Raw genomic sequence first — 20,749 nt, forward strand, 5'->3', positions numbered from 1 at the left:
TCACGCACCGCTTGGCGTGGAGCACTCTAATGACAATCTATCCATTTCGCGAAACGACGATAGCGTCCGTACAACATTTGTACCTCTGAATAGGAGCCGGCGATCCTTGAACTGCGCAAATCAGAGCAACGACGTTTCCCGTGGAAACACTGACCAATCGGCCACCTTCGTATCGCTCGCCAGCTATTCTCGGCGCTACATTACTAGTCGGCTCTGGTATCGCATATATGAGACATACACTGGTGATTAATCGTTGCTTATTATTTTTTTTACCTGAATGACGGCGACGGGAAACCCTGCACGGGACAAAGCAAACCGACGATTTTTTTTGCCGCTATTGAACGCTTCATGCCATTGACATCCTTGTCTTTGGCGTTAGGTGGCATTCCCGTTCGAGGCTCTATACAGGTGTGTAAAAGAATCTCCATGACAAAAAGTCACGCGAGCACGTAAGACTTTCTCGAGCAGTTTCATGCGGTTTTATGCTGGGAACGAGTATTTTTCGGGAAGCCGCTGTTCATATTTTCTACCGGCAACGATTTATCGAGGTTTCGCGTCAAGGAAAAAAAATCGCGTCTCACCTGTATAGTGGCGGGGGACTAGACTGAGCTTCGCAGAGTAATGTTACCATCTGCTTGATCGCTTTGGTTACCTCGCCTAGCTTTGATCTAGGCGGTAATCGCGGAGGACTTCCTCCTACTGGTTCTGTTAAACGTTTTATTCAAGTTGGTGAAAAAACCTTAAGCAACTGATGATCTATCAAAAACTCAAATCTTCAATGCTAGGAACAGGTATTCTTTTCTAAGCGCTGTCACGACTGTATTGACTTTATATTTTCTACGAAGTAGAAGTGGATACTGTTTTCTCTATTAAAAATTGATCTAGAGTGTTATGTACCATGCCTTATTGTTCGATAAAAAGAATAAAGTGCGAGGACCCATTACAATCGCAATTGTTATAAAAAATCGGTGATTCAAGTATCACTTTCAAGAATTCGAATAGCAACTAGTAATCTGTAGTCGAGTATTATACCACCTACTTTGTGGTATTCAATTTTAATAACGAATTACCTGTACATAGGGACGGGAAATCCTTGAGCAGGACATAGGAGAGTCATTGAGCCATGAAGCATGGCATTAAATTGTGTGGCCATAGTTGGAAATTTTGGCCGTGCACTGCCAACTGGTTCTGTTATTGTAAGAAATGGTCCGTAATATAAAGTAGATAACATCATGCTTATGACATTCGTTCAGAAAACGATTAACGCGATAAATGCTGGGAAAAGGTATATTTTTAAATAATTATAGAATTTTCGATTATTTACTCAGTAAAAAACGCACTGCTTTCTGTTTTAAGTACGATTTTAGGTTTCGAACCATAATATTGATGTAAACGGAGCCGAATTTTACTTTTATTACTGCTGTTCCTATAAGTTACCTGTACATCGGGACAGGAAACCCTTGGGCAGGACATAAAAGCGTCATCGCACCCTTGAGCATAGCTTGAAACGTCTGTGAATTTGCCATACTGGGAAATTTCGGCCGTGCACTGCCAACTGGTTCTGTATTGAAGGTATTGTTGAAAAATGCAAACAACATTGAGTTAGCCTAGTGTTTAGGGGGAAAAAGTATGCACTGTAAGCTTATCAGTTCGTATATTCAAATCATCAATGCTGGGAATAATTTGCAAGAATTCGTAAGTTTTCAAAATGTTAAAAGAAATTCAAATATTTTCCTTTGCCATCAAACTGAAAACAGCTTTCCAATTTACAGCCGAATTTGACTATTGTATACCATGACTTTGATAAAATTTTTATTATAGACACCGTGGGGAAATTTTCCGTGGAAGTCTTCAAATATCTACTCATCATCGCGAGTCATTCTACGATTAGATTCTATGATTAAATGTTTGAATTTGTGCATATAACTGTATGAACCGCCCCTGTTTTCCGTGTTTTGGTCTAGTTATAATTTACCTGTACATAGGGACAGGGAATCCTTGAGCAGGACATAGAAGAGTCATCGAAGTGTGAAGCATGGCGTTAAATTGTGTTAAAGTTGCCATAGTCGGAAACTTTGGTCGAGCACTGCCAACTGGTTCTGTATAACGACCCGTAAAAAATCGTGAAAAAAAAATGAACGTCATCAAGTTAATATATAATTTAGTTAAAGAGAAATTAACTTGATCAGCTAATGCGTTCGAGTGTTCAAAATTGATCAATGCTGGGAGCAGGTATATTTTTAATGCTATAATTTCGAAGACTTTCAGCTATTTTGTTGCTACGAAAAAAACTGCCCTCTCAGTAAAACAATTTTCATTTGTATGTACTTTGATTTCAACAAGCTGGGAAAAAATAGGTGCACTTGTCCATCTAATCTGTACTTCAAGATAATCAGTATAGCAAGGACAACTCAGACAATTAAGCTTTAGCCGAATGATTTTCGCAAACCTATATAACGGCGCTGGACTTGATTGAGCCTCGCACAATAGGGTTGCGGAATCGCCAATCGATTTGGTAGTACCGTCGAATTTCGACCTTGGTGGTAAACGTGGAGGACTACTACCCAGTGTTTCTAAAAAATGTCAGTACCAACATTTATTTTAACAAAGAACTTAAAAAGAAATATATTTTATCTTTTGTTGAACAAAATCATGCTTTCGTTTCGATTTTTCAGTAATCTTTTTCATGATTAATCTGCTACGTTTGCTCATTGACAAATAATACTATCATACCTGAAGATTGGGATTGGGTTGGCTTGAGCTTGGCACAACATTGATATAGTAGACTTGAGTGCGATTGATAGAACTGTTATTTTAGCAGTCGGAGGAACCTTGGGTGCTGCGCCGTTTACTGGTTCTAATGATAATTTTGAAAAAAAATTTCTCCACGGTATTACCGATTTTTTTTTAATATAAATGCGCTACCTGAAGTTTGGAACTGGATGTCCTTGAGCTTGGCAAAGCATAACTACTTCTGACGAAATAGAATGTGAAAGAACATCGTACTTCTGTGTTGATGCCACTCTTGGCTTTGCACCATTTACCGGTTCTAAGAATTTAATGTTACGAATAATCGAATACCTCATCATAAATATATTAAACTGAAATGTTGAAGCAGGGTTGCCGAATTCAGTGCATAAACAAGTAAATTATATTATCAGATAAGCGGGAGCATATCCTATAGGAAATTATTTATTATATTGGCTTTCTCGATTCTAAGTGGTTATCAAGCTTATTGATTTGTAACTAGATTTGATTTTTGATATAAGCTTTCATTACCTGAACATCGGAACGGGAAAGCCCTGAGCGGGACATTGCAATGTTACGGATTGATGAATAGATCGCATCAATGAGTTGATACGGCTGTCCGACGGGAAATTCGGCGCCTTTACCCCCAGAGGCTCTAAACAATATTTATCAGAGAAATAATGGACCATTGTATAACGAAACTTATAAAATAATATTTTATTTAAGTAGAAATATTTGCTCTGAAAACCTGAAGTGGGAACTAGGAAACCCCGCGCCTCATCAACAAAACATGCGCAATTTTTAATTTTTAAATTGAACACCAAGGATCAACTTATGAAAAACATCTAGATATTTATCATACTGCAAGATATTTTTTAGGCGATTGAAAGTCTCATTCTGGGGGTGAGAAAATTACCTGAACATCGGTACAGGAAAACCTTGAGCAGGACATTGCAACGTTACTGATTCATGAATTGATCGTATAAACGAGTTGCTCCGACTGTCCGATGGAAAATTTGGTGCTTTGACTCCTAGAGGTTCTAAACAAGATACATCAAAGAAACAATGTAAGGACTACGATTGCTTTATAGATGCTGTTGTGACATATTCATTTTATACTAATATGCTTATACAATTATTGTACATATATAGAAATTTCTTCTATACACCTGAAAGCTGGAACCAGGAAAGCTTGCACTTCGAAAGGAGTGTTTTAGAAATTTGCGTTTTGTTTTTACTAGAAAATAGAATCTAACGCTAATAAAATAACCAGATTTTTTTGCTATACTGCAAAAATTGATTAGATCATAAAGAAGCTAATGCATGGAATGTGACCATTACCTGAACATCGGCACGGGAAAGCCTTGAGCAGGACATTGCAACGTTACCGATTCATGAATCGATCGTACGAACGATTTACTGCGTTCGTCCGTTTGAAAGTTCGGTGCCTTAGCCCCCAGAGGTTCTAAATATTGTTTGTGTTTATAATTATATAATATTTCAGTGATTTTATATGAAAGCTGGAACTGGGACACCCTGTGCCTTAAATACTTTCGATTTTGTTAACTGAGAACATAACCAGACCGTCAAAAAACGACTATGTTACCCTATTACGAAGTGGATTTTAAAATAAGGTATTTTTTCTTATTAAGGCGGTTACCTGAACATTGGTACGGGAAAGCCCTGAGCGGGACATTGCAAAGTAACTGATTCGTGAATGGATCGTATAAATGAACTACTGCGGTCGTCAGATTGGAAATTGGGTGCCTTTACTCCGAGAGGCTCTAAACAATTTTCGTCAAAGATAGAAATATTTACGCATCTAGTATGTACATAAATTTCGGTTCTACCTGAAAGCTGGAACCGGGAAACCTTGTGCCTGACAAGGAATCTCAAAGGTTTGGGAATTTTTTACTTGTATCCATCTTTTTGTGTCTCCCATAACTGATGGCGATTTGCTGCCGACGGGTTCTTTATCGGAAAACAAGTAATTTAGAAAACGAAACCAAAAGTTACTAATACTGCCGAAAATAAGGAATATGGTTGCCCTAATTTATGAACGCTTTATCAAACAATTGCAGCTTTATGTCGTTACCTGAATGTGGGGACAGGGTGAGCCTGTCCTGGGCACAAAAGTACTACGTTGTCGTTTGTTTTCCTCTCCATGAGACTTCCCTTCTCGCCAAACAGCGAAGGTGCTCTACTTTGTACCGGTTCTATGGGGAAAATTTACGAATTCTTTTTTGTGACCGCAAAAGAGAATCTTTCATTTCCACCTAATCACGAGGACAGGGTAACCAGGGTCCGAGTTATCAAAAATAGCATTTGCGAGTCGATTGTCCCACACTGTCACTGTCGAGTTAATTTGTCAAGATTACCTGAACGTAGGGACAGGATGAGCCTGTCCAGGACACAAGATTACTATGTTGTCGTTTTTCTGTCTCTTCATGAGGCTACCAGCTTCACCGAAAAGCGACGGAGCTCTACTTTGAACCGGTTCTAGGAAAAAATCACACAAATCTCGCTCAATCATCCGCAACTAAAAGACTATGTTTTTACCTAAATATGGGAACAGGGTGACCCTGGGCCGAGCACAGAAGCGCAATATTCGTGTTGGCTTTCTTTGCCATCCATCCACCTCTCAAATCACCCATCAGAGCGGGTGCCTTACTCCCTACAGGCTCTGATGAAACGAGAAATGTTAAATACGGACTGATCGAGACGATAAAGATTTACCTGAACGATGGTACGGGAAACCCCTGCGCTGGACAGAATAGCGTAATGTCGTGCTTTGATTGCTTGTCGTACCAAGCTAGCTTCGCGTCGTTTGAAAACTTTGGCGCTTTTGTCGCTACTGGCTCTATATATTTTGTTTTATTCGAGAAAAAAGAAGGATGCAGTGTAATGCCATCGGCTATTACGAAAGACTGTACCTGTAGCTAGGAACGGGAAACCCTTGCGCAGGACAGAACAGCGTGATGTCGTGTCCAGAGACTTTTACGTACCAAGCTAACACCGCATCATTCGAGAATTTCGGTGGCTTTGTAGATACTGGCTCTATTTTTGTTTCAAAATAATGGAAAGAAAATAAAATTCAACTGGTTGCTCGGGACTGTTTATATATACCTGTAGCTCGGGACAGGAAACCCTTGAGCCGGACAAAATAGGGTTATGTCGAAGCCAGATGTTTTGTCGTACCATGATTTTTTCGCGTCGTTCGAGAACTTGGGCGCCTTTGTGGCGACAGGCTCTAATATACAACAACAATAACCGATAAAATGTTGAGATTTAAAGACAAATATTTGTAACTAGGACAGGGCCTCTGGAGCATCGAAAACGAGCCTTTTATCAATTAGTATAACTAGAAAAAAAATCATAATCTGGATCGAATATTAACCTCATGCGAGGTGCAGGATGACCTTGTAGAGGACACATCAGATTCGTCTCTTTGCCTATCATCGCATCCACAAACTCTACTTTTCGATTGGTAGCTAATTTGGGTTTTGTGTTCGACGACGGCTCTAAAAAGACAAACGAGAAATTTTTGAAAAAAAATAAAATAAAATTATAAGAACGCACCGTGTGGCTGGGACAGGCGATCCCTGCGCCGGACATATCAACGACACCTCACTGGTGCTAAGAGTCGGCATTATCACTTTGATATCTGTACTCGATAGTTTCGGTTTGACACTAGATACCGGTTCTGACGTACGAAAAATTCATTTTTAAGAAAGAATTGTAATGTAGAAGCGTTAAAACTGCTTTGAGAATAGGTACTCTGAGAGCACGTTTTTTTTTTCATCACATTTCATTTGACATAAATCGCGATTATTTTTACCTGAAGTTCGGTACTGGGAAACCTTGTACGGGACAAAGCAGAGTCGAAGCTCGTCCGAATTGCACCGAAGGATTTGTCGATTTGACGTCTAGAGCCGTCATTTTAGGTCTCGTACTCGATATTGGTTCTAAATAATTTTTAAACGAAACATACAGGTAAAGAATAAAAGGTTTATTCCGCTCACGTATTCATTAACTCTACATTACAACCTGACCTGGGACAAAATACACCTTGGAGAAGAGTTACGCAGCGCTATACGAAGCTTTTCGAAGTAAAAAGAAAAGTTGGTCTACCTATAAAGCGGAACCGGGAATCCTTGGGCAGGACACTGAACAGTAACGCTCTTATATGCTGCAGCGCTGAATCTAAAGAAGTCCGTACCGCCAGATAACTGCGGTCGCGTGCTTGAGGCTGGTTCTAAAAAGTCATCGCGCCATTTCATCAATCAACCTGATATCTAACTTAAGGAGTCACCTGCGTATGTCCGGGACGGGAAACCCTTGGGCGTAACAGCCGTATCTACGTCTAAATTATGAATAACACTTTAACATTTTAAAATCTACCTATACAACGGAACCGGGAATCCTTGTGCGGGACAGTGTAACGTTACGGATTTTGAGACAGCAGTGGTAAATCGCTGGAGGTCACTGCTACCGGCCAACTGTGGTCGTGTGCTCGAGGCTGGTTCTAGATTGGTGTAAACGAAGCCGTATTTTAGTTTCTGTTTGTTGTTGTAACAAGTTACCTGTACATCGGAACAGGAAACCCTTGGGCAGGACATAGAAGAGTCATCGCGCCATTGAGCATAGCTTTGAATGTTTGTGAGTCGGCCATACTGGGGAATTTTGGTCGTGCACTGCCAACTGGTTCTGTAGAGGGTGCCGTGAAAGAAATGTTACGCAATAAAGCGGACGACATCAAGTTAGCATTTATAGTTGCACAGCCATTCGCGTGAAAAATATGATATATTGTTGCTTGAAAATGATGCAGTCATATTATTTATAAGAGTATAGGACATGTTGCTTGTGTCTCAAGCGCAATCAGGAGTTTCGATAAGAGATCTGCTTGCGGAAGGAAAAAATAAAAATAAAAAAAATACAAAGAAACGAAGATGTTTGCATTGTTTCAGGCAATGATTAGTTTGACAGGTTTATTGCGGTGCATTTTTTGCGAGAAATATGAGAGAATCGGTTTCTAAGTACTGATAATCTGATAGTTGTACCTGAAAACTGGAACAGGAAATGCCTGTGCCGGACAGAAAAGCGTCAACGGCTCGCCGAACCGATTAGTATAAGTGCGCGAGTTCTCGCTCGTCGAGAATTTCGGTCTGACGCCAGCAACAGGCTCTACGAACATAGATACAGACATAAAAAAAAGTAGCTTCATAGAGATAATACGAGTAAAGGATCGTTTCGGAAATATCAGTCACAGTCCTGTTTGTAGCCAGTCTTTTGAAAGTCCTCATGTGTATTTTCCAACAAGAAGTCAGCGGTATCCATAAACTAATTTACCGGTGTTTTATAGAAATAGGTAGTACAGGTGAGTGCATAATTTTATTTCTGCAAGAAATTGTGGTTCCTGGAATATGGGCCTACCTATAAGACGGAACTGGGAAGGCCTGAGCTGGACAAAGTAGTGGTAAACTTTTTCCAACATTCGTCACAAGCCCTCTAAGGTTGTCCAAACTTGGAAATTTTGGTCGAACACTTCCCACCGGTTCTGCACAATGTAGGAAAGTTTAAAGACTCAAATATACTTCAAAACAGTAATTTGAAAGAAATAAACGCTACGTGGATTGATCGTGAATGGAGTAACGAAAGAACTGCTTGTTGCCTCACGAAGGATGAAAATGCGATACCTCTGTCCTCTGTACACGTTTAACCCTACAGAATAAAATTCTCTACTACAACTATGTAACGTGGTTTATGCGAACATGTTAAATGCTAGTAGGTAAACTATCAGTTAACAAATTAATATACCTATGAGATGGGACTGGAAATCCCTGACCCGGACATAGAAGCCGTAAATGTTTACCGGAAGTAGTGGTCAGTCCAATGAGATTTTCCAAACTTGGAAACTTGGGTCTTACACTTCCCACAGGTTCTGCACAGTGAATAATGCGTAAAGTTTTTGATTTTTGCTATTGCTACGGAAATGGCTCATTATTACACATCACTATTTTGGAATTACGTTGATTTGAGGTATCGCATCAACTCCAATTAAGTAATAGTAACGAAATAAAGCATGAAATTGAGAAAATGATTTTGTTTTGTTTCGGTCCAATCGAAGCTAAGCATGGTAACATTAGTAAACGAGAAAGCCATTAATCGAATATTGTGAAAATGATAAAAAAAGCATAAAACATTTTTGACAAAAGATCTCGTTAGCGCGGTGTAATATGGAAAAAGCTCTCCGGTGGCGCGAATACGCAGTACGTGCCCGCAGGGGTACCCTGTCCCAGCATTCAGGTTTGACACTAATAAACTTGGTTTTACACATAACTAATATGTTAATGATTCCATTTTTATGAACATAAGTGAAACGTACTGTACACCTAAATTTCCATTTTCATATAAATTAGTTTTCAAAATATTGATTACTCGACATATTTTATTTATTATTAGTTATTTTAAAACCAAGTTTATTTGCGGATACGAACGCGATATGTATATGTTCATTTTTATCTCTTTATAAAGTGAATAAAATTGGATTATTTGTAGTTGTAAACACATATTTCCATAAATTAAATATAAAAGTTATCTTTATTTATCTGTCTTTTTTAAATGTATGAAATGAATAATCAGCAAATAGTTTTGTGATTCTAATTATGGTTAATATAAGCTTTATATTTTATAATTATGGAATGCGTACTATATGTATTTGTTCATCATATAACACAATGGTTGAATCACTCTGTATATTAAATTTAAAAGACCATCTTTCCACGGATAAGTATTGGCCTGATGCAAAGTACATAAATCATAATGAAAAATAAACAAGTTGTTGCAAACAATTTTGAATGATTTGAAATACTAATAATATATTTAGACTGTGAAAATGTTACATAGAAACACTAGATCAATTTATTTATCTTAATTACTGCAGTAGAGAGTAGATAAGATGCATAAGAAGCTTTCAATAGGCTTAATACTTTTTGAACATAATCCAATTTTATTGAAGAAATTTGTCTACCATACGTAAATACTAGCTAACGATTACCAAATTTTATTGTTAAAACTTGCTACGAAAGTAAATATAAATAATGCAATCAGAAAATATATCTCATAAGAAAATGAGAAATGACCAAATATGAAAGTATAGTATTGTAAAGTTTGAAATTGAAACTTATATTATTAATAATTGGGCATTTGCGATTATTTTTCAATCATTTTGCTGATTTTAAATAAATAAAAGTGTTTTTTGTCAATGAGGAATACCTTAAAGATATATATATATATATATATATATATATATATATATATATATATATATATATAAATCTTATAAATAATAAATCAAAAAATGAAAAATATTTTAAACTCTAATAAACACATTTTTTTGAATGTATAAAATATGCGCATAGAATACCTAATTATTATTCATTAATTAGTATCTTCGTATGGTATACTATCTTCCGTTCTGGTCCCAATCACATTACCATTTATTAATCTATGATTTATTTATTACATTAAAATATTCTTATATAAACTCTATAATCCTGAATAAAGATCGGTGAACAAATTTGGGCCCAGAAAAGAAAATTAAAAAATAAAAATATTAGATTAACAATTTTTAAGGAACTTACCGGTAATGACCAATCGTCCTTTGGTAGCAGAAAGTCTTGTTTCTCCGGTAAGTCTATGTTTAGTTCGGCATTGGTAGGTCTTGTATCCGTCTTCTGGCCCCACGTCCTTAATGTGCAATTCTCCAGATGGAAGTACGAGATATTTGCCATCTGAACCCGCACATGAAAAATAAATGTTAATTATTTTGTTCTTAATGCTAAAAAATTAATGAAAGCGATAGCAACGTAAGAAGAATTCATGCATTCTTATCGTTTTTCAAAGTTTGTTTGATCGGTTATTTTTTATTAAAACATTTTTTTTTTGTAATTCAAAAAAATGTTAAGCGCCCATGAAAAACTTGAACCTTATCACTGGTACACAGAAGTACAAAGAAAATTCCTTTACGTTGGTGAAGGTGCTGCTATGCGTTATGCATACAAATGAGACAAGATATTCATCTGGACACACATACTTATTTCAGATGATAAGATTAGAGGAAGTTAAGTAATTTTGAATGAATGGACCAAAACTTTGAAAAATATAGTGATTAATTTGTTTCGCATGCACAATAAAATTGTTAGTTTAAGAACATCCTTCAAAATAAAACATTAATTTTTTTTAAATGACGATAACACTGAAAACAGTTCAAATATTTGAAGATTGCTCTTGTAATGTCAAGCTGATAGCAGAATTACGTAAAAACACCGAAAACCAAAAAAGTATAGCGTCATGCTGCTAATGATAAAAGAAAATGCTACAGGGACAGGGCTAGGAAGGACAGAGCGGCAAGTATAACTGTGACGGAATACTCAGGAGTGTACGTGAGAAAAATAGGAAAGGAAATGTACGTGAAACAGTCTGGGACAGCGCGAGCAGCTGCAGTTAACGTCTTATGAATTGAGGCTCATCAAATTTCCACGCGTCTTCTTTTATATAAATATAAAAAGACATTGCTTAAATTATCGCGACGCAAAGGTATTGAATCTTTAGCCAATCGAATATTTATACACTACACTTAATTGTTCAAAATTTCGTTTCTGATTTGCCTATATATCGTACGTGCGTGACAATCCAAGCTTCGTAATCCTACATCGTATCGTGAATTTCGCCAATAACGTATAATTGCATGTCGCCGCCACTGTCGATTTACGCCGATTTAGAAAAATAAAACGTAAATTAAAAAGTGTGCACGTGTATAATGCGAGTCGCACGAAGAGAGCTATATACGAATACGTAATTCTATTCTGAGAAAAGGGCTGCGTCGCAAGGCAAACGAGAAAGAGCTAAACGATAAAACGAGTAAATATACATGATGGTATCAAAAAAAGAGTGAGAGACTGTGTGTCTAGCATGTGTTGAACATGTGTACCGTAATCTCGTCCAGGATAAATCTCGGTGGCATCGTCTTCCAGCCACGAGTCGACTTGCACGAATTCGGCGACAAAACTTGGAATATGACACTTGATAATCGCAGCGTTTCCTCGCAAGACGTGTTCGTCCATGACGTTCACTGCGTATCGCTGCCCGACAACTGCAACCAGAGCAATTTCGAAAATTTCGCGTTTGCGTTTTTTTTTCTCTCTCCCATTCGACTGCTCGGGTATTATGCAACCCAGGGATCCCGAGGACATTGTGTGACCAAATAATAATAAAAGAACAGCGAGCGTCAAAATTAAGTGTAGACCGATCGGTGCGATCGGGTGTATGTAATTAAACGAGGGGTGTACCATATGACTGTTTATCGAAGGTAAAGCTCTCGGCGTTCGAACTGATCCACTCGGCGACGACTACATAGTCGCCCACGAACGAGGGAACCTGACACTTGAATATCGCTGCGTTCCCGCGTATAGCGAAGACGTCGTACACCTGAACCTCGAAATACTGAGACACGGCTGTAATGAAGCACAAGACAGATTCGCTTACATGTGAGTATGAGCTTCGATTCTCGTTAATCCTTTCGTTCCCTTTTTACCCATATCTCGAGTATAAACCGAATGGTTGTACGCGCGCTTTCCTCTTTCTCAATTCCTCCGCGCTGAACTGATCGCGACCACTTGTTTGAGGATCGACGGGAATATCGGACGTGTAGAGGAGAAAGCGGAGAAATCTTCGAGTTGCAGTGGGAAAAGTTAGTGCGAGAGTGATATGACAGGGGCTAAAGAGAGTAAGAAGCTCGTCGTAATCGCATGACACCGGCGTGCGGCCGCCCTTTAAAGCCCGAAGACGATCGACCGTGAACGCGCATGAAACTCTTTATCCGCTTAAATCGGTCGGTCGGTCAGTTTTAAAGGGCGACGCGAGGGTGTGGACTAATCAGCAGCGTCTCCTCATTGTGCGCTGAGAGAAAAGACAGACAGACACACACACAGAGCTGACTATGAACGCGCGCCTACCGTGTTCCCTGCCGGGAGTATAAATAGACCCATCGCTGGCCACCCATTGATCGACGTAGATAAACTCGCTGACAAAGCTTGGGATTTTGCACTTCATGATAGCGCTATTGGCGCGAATCACGTACTCGTTCTCGGCCTCAGTGACGTAAGACTGCGAGACAACTGCTCTCGCGCGTACATGTGTGCGGTGATATGTCGGCGTCATGCATGTATGGGCACATTTACACAGATATCTCATTAGAATTTATGCAGCGTTTCTACATTCATAGCCTGAGCAGCTTGTGCGATGCCTACGTATATAATATACATTTTATGGAGGCTATTATTAAGAGAAGTAGAGAGAGAAAAATATATATGCGAGAGCGAGCGTTAGATCTTTGCTTTTTTTCAGCTTGTCGTGCGTGTACCCGAGTTGTTAGTCCGCAATCTCGGTAAGTAAGTCTCGCCGTCCTCTCGGATCCAGGCCTCGACTGTCACGAACTCGGCTACGTAGCTCGGAATGCTGCACTTGAGTATCGCACTGTTGCCCCTTATCACGTACTCGGTCATTATTTCCGGATGGTACGCCTGCGTTACAACTTCAAACAGAGACGGCCGATGTATTGGGCAATAGCTTTATGTGCATTGTTATCGTCGCCTATATAACGCGGCTATAATACCACCATCGCGGTGAAGCTGCGAGCGTCGTCCCGGCTGCCACGAGACAAAGAGGAGAGGGAGTGCAGTGTAAGGCGTGAAGAAGGAGATGTACGCATTTTAGAGAAAGAGCAAGTGAGAGGATCGTATCGAGCGGTTGGATCGTTACGAGGTGTGTACCGTAGTCGTGGGACATTTTGTAGCTGGATCCGTCGCTGCCCTCCCACGTGTCTACCGAGACGAATTCGGCCACGAAGCTCGGTATCGTGCACTTGAGGATAGCTGCGTTGCCACGGATCACGTACTCCGACACTACTTCCGCTTCGTAATACTGTGTCACAACTGCATGGGAATGTCAAGAGGCAGAATGTCCAGTCATTAATTTACGACCAATTATCGACTTTTCTTTTTCTTTTTCGCCTATTTCGTATATAACGTCTTCTAGCTTCGAGAGATTTATAGCTTCCTGTCTATTATAGAAGACGGCGTGGATTTTCGTAATGATACCTGCACTGCTGTTATTTTCCATACGCAAATTATATTGCTAATTTCGCTCGTTGACCGGCTAATTCATAAGACGATTTTTGCTGCGCTCGCACACGGTGAGTGAGAAAATACGCGCGGCTGTACACGTCGTGATCGCCGGAAAACGCATGCAAAAGGTGTAACACTACCGATTTTCTCAATTCCAAGCGGCTTTCAGAGATTATGCGGAATGGTAATAACTTTTGCGTAATTTTTCCGGCTACGAGGTTATATACGGAGAGTATGATGCAAGCCAACTGAGAGTCGCGCTGCATGCCAAAGAGTCGCTTTTACTACCAGACTCGTTTCCCATATTGAACGAATTTCCCTGATCGTCCTGCCATCCAACAATCTGCACGAACTCGGCGACGAAGCTGGGAATGCTACACTTGAGAATAGCCGCGTTTCCGCGTATGACGTACTCGTTATTCACTTCCGACTGATAGTACTGATGCACGACTGGAAAATACATGTTTACGAGCGATTAGGAGATCGTGTCTAATATACGAATACATCAATCGCCCACTTGTGAACGTATAGCCCCCTCTCCTCGAGGAGCTAATGTAGAATGCGCAGCTATTGATGAGATTCTTTCCGCTCTCCGACACGATGCCTACGCGCGCACGTAGCAGGATGATTGAACCCTTTGCCGCTATACATCGCTTGGACCAATTTATAAATTAGCGGGAGTTTCAGCTGAACGACACGACCTTGTGCCGCTATCCGCGGAGAACAAGAGCGAGTTTTTCATTGTAACGAGCGCGCTAAACTTTTAGAGCCGCGCGCGGATGCAGCATAATGCGGTTTTATTACACGCGCGCGCACAACTTTTTCTTTTAGATCGATATTGTTTTTTTTCAACGGGGTTCTCGTCGTCGTTTTACTATTTTTAGCGCGTGAATGAATTCGGTGTTTACTCATCTGGTTTCGATGTAAGCTTTTACTACGTAATTTATACGTAACCTTACTGTATATTGGTTTATTTTATTTTAAACGTAATTGTTTACTCAATCAAGTTACTCTAATATCGATGTCGCAACGCTTATAAAATCGCTACGATACGCGACTGCTATACGAGTAATTTTTTGCATTGAAAAACCTTTGCGTGAACAACATTTTAAATGAGACGTACATAATAAACTTGCAACGTTAACCAAGCTCTCGCGTTCTATCCCAGTCTATTCCGTAAACTGATTATCTTTTGACTAGTTAAATACCATAATCTTCAGTGCCGTCGGTATTTCGTACAAATTTCTCTCCCTGGTCGGTATGCCATGACAAAACAGTCACAAAATCGGCGACGAACGACGGCACGACGCACTTCAGTACAGCACTGTTTCCTCGAATCGCGTACTCTTTATTTACGTCGGTATCGTAGTACTGCGCGACCACTAGATGAATTCATCACACGAACATCGCATTAATTTTCATACATAGATTTACCTTGCGCTGGTATATTAAGAATAAAGATCTAGCAATGTTTGCTCTATAGTGCTTAATGCTGCTGAAAAATGATCGTTAGTTGTTCCTATAGAATATTGATTAGTGAATATAATAATTCGTTATCGCTTGTTCTTCGATTCGTCGTTCCCTTATTGTTCGCTATGGTTTGCAAGTTAATTTAAACGCGTTGAAAAATAGTTGTGAAACTTACCGGCTCTGACATTTACATCGCGGCTGTGGATGGAACCAACGGGATTTTTAGCAAGACAAATGTAAACTTGTGCGTGAACTTCTTGGCGATAATCTTCGGCTCTAAATGGTGGAAAGACTAGATTGCCGTTGGGTAGGACCTGTTAAAATATATACGAAAATTATTATGCATGATCTCATAGAATCATTGTAACAACGCAATAAAACTGATTAATTTTATAGACAGTCTTACTTGACGTAGTCCAGGAACATCTCCAACAGCGGTTCCATCAGCGCGAATCCAAATGATATCAGGTTGAGGATTTCCTCTAGCTTGGCATTCAATCACAGCTCCAGTTCCGTTTGAAAAGTCAACGCGATTAGGCGGCTCCTTGACAAATATTGGGCCCATTGTTTCGTCCTCCGCCGAAACAGCTGAAAATCATACGTTCGTTGAATCGTTTGCAGTATAGCGAATATTAATTGCTTACTCGGTTGTTAATTCGTCGAGCGTAATTTCGCCGACAGCTTCTACGAAATATTAGCTGCTGTCGTAAGCGTTAAAATATCTCTTTTTCACAGTTAAATTACTAATTAAAAAATGTACGGATAATTCTCATTAAATCTATTTCAGTGAGATTCTCAGCTTTGATTGCAAAACAGTTTTTTAATTAAAGCTGATCGAGAGAATCAGAACAAGCGCATGCATATACAGAGGGGAATTGCTTATAATGTCGATAGTAATGTTGACTTACCAAGCATAAACATCGATGAAATAAAAAGTAAAATAGCGGATCGAAGACTCCCGCCTCCTACGGGAGAATTTCGCCACATCTTGCTTTGGCTGACTATTAAGCTCCTTGAATAAAACCTGAAAAATATGTGCTCATTAGTCGACTTAGCGAAGAAGGTTATTTGCATGCAGTAATTTAACTTTGCAATAGCGCGTGCAGACAATCAACTGTAACGGAACGTTATATTAATCGCAATCGAAGCTATGGGCCGAAAATTAATTCTCTAAAATTATTCATGCGTACGAGCGCAAATTAACGTTGCAAAGCAATGAATGCATTTATTTTTTCAATAGTTGCATGGTGAAAATATTGACAATAATTTCAGCTACAGCTATTTAACAAGAGTGAAGATACAAATTTAATTAAAATTTCTTATGGTGCATGAACAGGGAATAAAAAAAAACGTTATTGCATGGCCAGAGCTGGTTATAACATCGTAATGCTAATTAGAATATAAAATACAGTGCGACAACTAATTTGGTTCAAACGTTCGGCTGACATTCACTTTTAAAATTGCGGCGTATGAGGTAAACCTATTATCCGATAAAACGTCCATAAACAAACGTAACGCTCAGCTCTCGTCGCCGAAAAAAATCCTCTCGCCCCATTCAATTAATTCCGCTCGGCGGCATTGTGCACGCAGAATGCACCGGTATAAACGAAAGCCTCTATGTATAGCGCGCGTACCCCTCCCGACATGAATCATCGTGTCTCTCTCTCTCTCTCTCTCTCTCTCTCTCTCTCTCTCTCTCTCTCTCTCTCTCTCTCCGATTTGAATAAAAAACCCGTCGTCGTCGTCTCCCTCTCTTATCGCGCGTGCAGCGATTGCACTGTCAAATGCACGTGCGCGCGTCCATTCACGAGCCTCCTCCTCCACCTGAGCGCGAGGTATATAAGATAGCGAAAGGATAAGTTGCAAAAAGTGAATAAACCAGCCGGTCTTCGCTGTATAAACAATCAGCGAATGAATGAAACATCGGCGGCGGTGGCCGCACGTGGCCTAATCCGCTGCACCTTAGACGCCGCCCGGCCATATGACACGCTGCCGTAGTAGAAAGGGAGAGGGATTTCGCGGACGGGAAAAATATCCGATGTGAGCGGGGAGAAGAGCGAGAGAGAGAGAGAGAGCGACGACTTAGTGGAGGGGGGAGAGAAAGGGTCTCTGTGAACGGCCGAGCGCACGACACACGCCTGCGGAGAGCGCACAGCGCGCGGGGGAGGTTTTATTGATCGTCATACGCACGGGATGAATTCGATCTTGCTCCCGATTTTTATAAACAAACGTACGAGGCTCGGGGCGTGCGCCGATGACGTACAAAGGAAGCGCGTTTAGGTAAACGCGCTCCGAAGCACGCGACCGCCTGGGGATTTTCGGATGCGCGCTGCAGAGGCAGGGATTTACGAAAATGGATGCCCCGGCCATTGCTCCGTGTGAGATTTCAAGGTTCAAAACAAAATTTCACTTTCGCTGCAGCTGTCGCGGCCCGTGTCTCCGCGGTTCTCCCGCACGGTCCAGGCGTTCGCACGAACCCGAGCATTGTTGTTAAAAGCCTCTTTCCGCGAGAGGGTTGCTCCGAGAAGGAGAGAGAGAGAAAGAGAGAGAGAGAGAGAGAGAGAGAGAGAGAGAGAGAGAGAGAGAGAGAGAGAGAGGTAGGGATGGATCTCTCGCGAGTGCAATAGCCGAACGTTCAAAACAAAAGGAACGTGCACACACATGCGTGTGCAGGGAGCGCAGCGCCCCTCGCACCCTCTGGCTGCCCGAAATTTCGTTAGCACCTCCGTGTCTTACAAACAACGCGTTTTGTTCAATGTATAAATAGTCGTCGCTGCACACTGCGAATATACTGCGGGGGATGACGATGATGCGGGCTCGACGAACCTTTCGGACTTTTCTCACAAAACATGCAAAACACAACAGAGCGCGAGCAGCGAAGCAGGAAGTGCACTCCGTCGTCGTTGTCCTAATGCTTCTTTTCACATTTGTTACTTCCTCGGCTTCTCCCCTCGAGAGAGATATGCATAAGCTGGCAGAGCTGCTCCTCGCCGAGATATGCGGATTCTTTCTCTCTCAGCAGCACTGGACACTCATGCACATGCACATAACAGAGCGAGATGATGCACCCACTGACACACAGACGCACACCTTTTTTTCTTAATCTTCTTCTTCTTCTTCTTCTCTAAATCACTGACTCCTCGCACGCACGCTGCACCTCAACGGTGAATCTTGAACTTCCCGAATCGATGCACACACTGTCAGAACGCACAACTATGCAGAGGGAGAGATATTCAAGAGCAGACAACGAAGCTCGGCGACGCTCCGGTTGTCGCTGGACTGCTGAGACTTTGTGTACACACCAACGCGGGGGTTAGACTGACGGATGTTATTTTTATTTTTATCTTCGCGACGCGACGAGAGAATCTCAGCGAAGCTCGGACGAGTGCGAGCGCTGATGCACGCCGTCGACACTCGGTGAGCTGCTGCGGCTACGGAACTGCTGCTGCGGCTCTCTGTGATGCTGCTTGCTGCTCCTATGTATGCTACTATTGCTCGCGCTCCGGCATCGACGACAATTATGCGTGCGGAGAGGTTATAGTAGAGTAGAGCGACGAAGCCGGGGGCGCCACCGTTGCCTCACCTGCCGCCATCTTCCTTGCTCGCGGTGCGCGCGAGTTTTCGAATCCTCGCTTTTTTTTGATCTCCTTAATTTAACTTACTTTGTTGTTATCGTTACTTTTGGGAAAGTCGCTTTTGGAAAATGCGTTGTGAGGGTTTCTCTGCGCGCTTTGCAAAGTCTAGGTTTTTATTTTTTGTATGCAATTTTAATTAATCCTCCTTATCCTCGTCGAGGAGTTTCGACGGCGATACGGCACGAGCACATCGTCGTCATAGGCATTCAAGCGCGACATGACACGCGCTCACTCGGTGAATCATAACTTTTCATCTCCAATACTACAATACATCCTCGAAGACAATGACTCGCTTAAGGAAAAAAAACGCAATAACGCTGGAAAGTCGAACAGCGAGCGATATATACTTATAGACGGCAAACCGCAGCGGACCGAGCGAAAGTCGGCACGAACGGTGGCGGAGGTCCAGCGGCAGCTGCAGTCGGCAGTGGTCGACCTCGGCTGCTCTGTTACATTGCATTCTCGTGCGTACCTGCGGCGGGATCAGATGGCGCTGGCCGCCTCGCGTTCGAGCAGTGGTTCGAGCGTTGCACACCTGTCCACTTTCCTTCCTTCCTTCTCTCTCTCTCTCTCTCTCTCTCTCTCTCTCTCTCTCTCTCTCTCTTTCTCTCCCGCGTACGCATACCCGCATATAATACGTCCGCTTGAGATTCATGCGGTGCGCTTATTCACGAGCTCAATCTCGGACTTCAATGACGGGACGCGGAGACCGAGGTTGCTGCAGTATATAGGGAGAGGAAATTAGTCGAGCTGGTTTCTGGTATATGGAGCGAGAAAAATTGTGCGTTGATTTTTTCTCATTTATCGTTTTGCCCGTGATTGTGTGGTATCGCGAGTGCTAAGGTGGAGGAGGTCAATGGAGGGGGGAGTCGCCCAATGTCGTTAGCCATGGGTATTTTTTATTTTTTTATCACGCGATGGACATATTAATTTTTGAATTTGATTCGTGAAATTGTGGCTCGAGTCAAATCCAATGTTCAAAAGATGTTAGCAGTTTATTAGGTCTTAGCCTCAACTTGTATGAGTGTAAAATTTTAACAGTACTTCTAGTTAAGAATATTTATTATTGCATAGAATTTATTATATTTGTTATAATCGTAGTGGACGTGTATATCATCAACTAATCACTCGAGTATTTGTTTCAATAACTTTTTCTATTATTCTATGATGAATAAAAGAAGTAAACTACGTCAAATTACATGGGTATAAAGTCGCGCTTTTTGTTATACCACGGGACGCATGAATAACCGCTTCTATCTACTCTATTTAATTTGTTTTTTTTTTCAATCGCCGCTCAACGAACGTAAAAAGGTAAAAGGATATTAGATTGCGCGCAGTCAAAAAGAAAAGTTCGATGGATTCTTTATCGCTGCATAGAGACTCCGGAACCGAGAGATTCTTATCTCTTGTCAGCGTAACGTCTCAAGCGCCAGAGAAGCGATTACCTCCTGTATTTCCTGAGTTTCGACTTCTAATTATAATAATACACCTTCACTGAATTTCATTAATAACCCGATAATATACAATATACATCCTGAATCTAAGAAGCAGCAACGCGCACTTACACTCAATTAGACGCAGCGAAGGAAGTCGGCGATGATCGTAAAGAGCGATATAAACACATCGTCAACGTCCTACTCTATTACAAGCTGCCGCATACAGCTCTTATTATATTACGCTAATCACATAAAAGAAAAGAAACTTTGTCTC

General features: G+C 41.1%; 1 protein-coding gene across 50 annotated transcripts in view; it reads right to left on the reverse strand.

Moving 5' to 3' along the window:
• LOC100114105 (Down syndrome cell adhesion molecule-like protein Dscam2) overlaps positions 1–18,935 on the reverse strand; it is a 64,158-nt gene extending 45,223 nt beyond the window's left edge. For 4 of the 50 annotated variants that reach the window (XM_031930732.2, XM_031930730.2, XM_031930700.2 and 1 more), the window contains exons 1-7: positions 18,231–18,935; positions 16,313–16,428; positions 15,811–15,992; positions 15,580–15,718; positions 15,143–15,316; positions 10,392–10,541; positions 4,090–4,213 (exon numbers count right to left, since the gene is read on the reverse strand). In XM_031930732.2, the coding sequence (XP_031786592.1) occupies positions 4,090–4,213; positions 10,392–10,541; positions 15,143–15,316; positions 15,580–15,718; positions 15,811–15,992; positions 16,313–16,391 (848 nt within the window). In that variant the 5' untranslated portion in view covers positions 16,392–16,428; positions 18,231–18,935. Of the gene's footprint in view, positions 1–83; positions 214–1,070; positions 1,189–1,975; positions 2,100–2,925; positions 3,050–3,279; positions 3,404–3,664; positions 3,789–4,089; positions 4,214–4,408; positions 4,533–4,843; positions 4,965–5,126; positions 5,248–5,307; positions 5,432–5,681; positions 5,806–6,145; positions 6,270–6,586; positions 6,714–6,879; positions 7,004–7,149; positions 7,274–7,331; positions 7,456–7,808; positions 7,933–8,181; positions 8,306–8,565; positions 8,690–10,391; positions 10,542–11,740; positions 11,903–12,764; positions 12,927–13,171; positions 13,343–13,580; positions 13,743–15,142; positions 15,317–15,579; positions 15,719–15,810; positions 15,993–16,312; positions 16,429–18,230 lie in introns of those variants that run through there. The other 46 variants (XM_031930738.2, XM_031930719.2, XM_031930644.2 and 43 more) reach the window with 35 other exon arrangements.
• Between the last annotated feature and the right edge of the window lie 1,814 nt (positions 18,936–20,749).

This window comes from Nasonia vitripennis, chromosome 1 (genome assembly GCF_009193385.2).
Source record: "Nasonia vitripennis strain AsymCx chromosome 1, Nvit_psr_1.1, whole genome shotgun sequence".
NCBI lineage: Eukaryota > Metazoa > Arthropoda > Insecta > Hymenoptera > Pteromalidae > Nasonia > Nasonia vitripennis.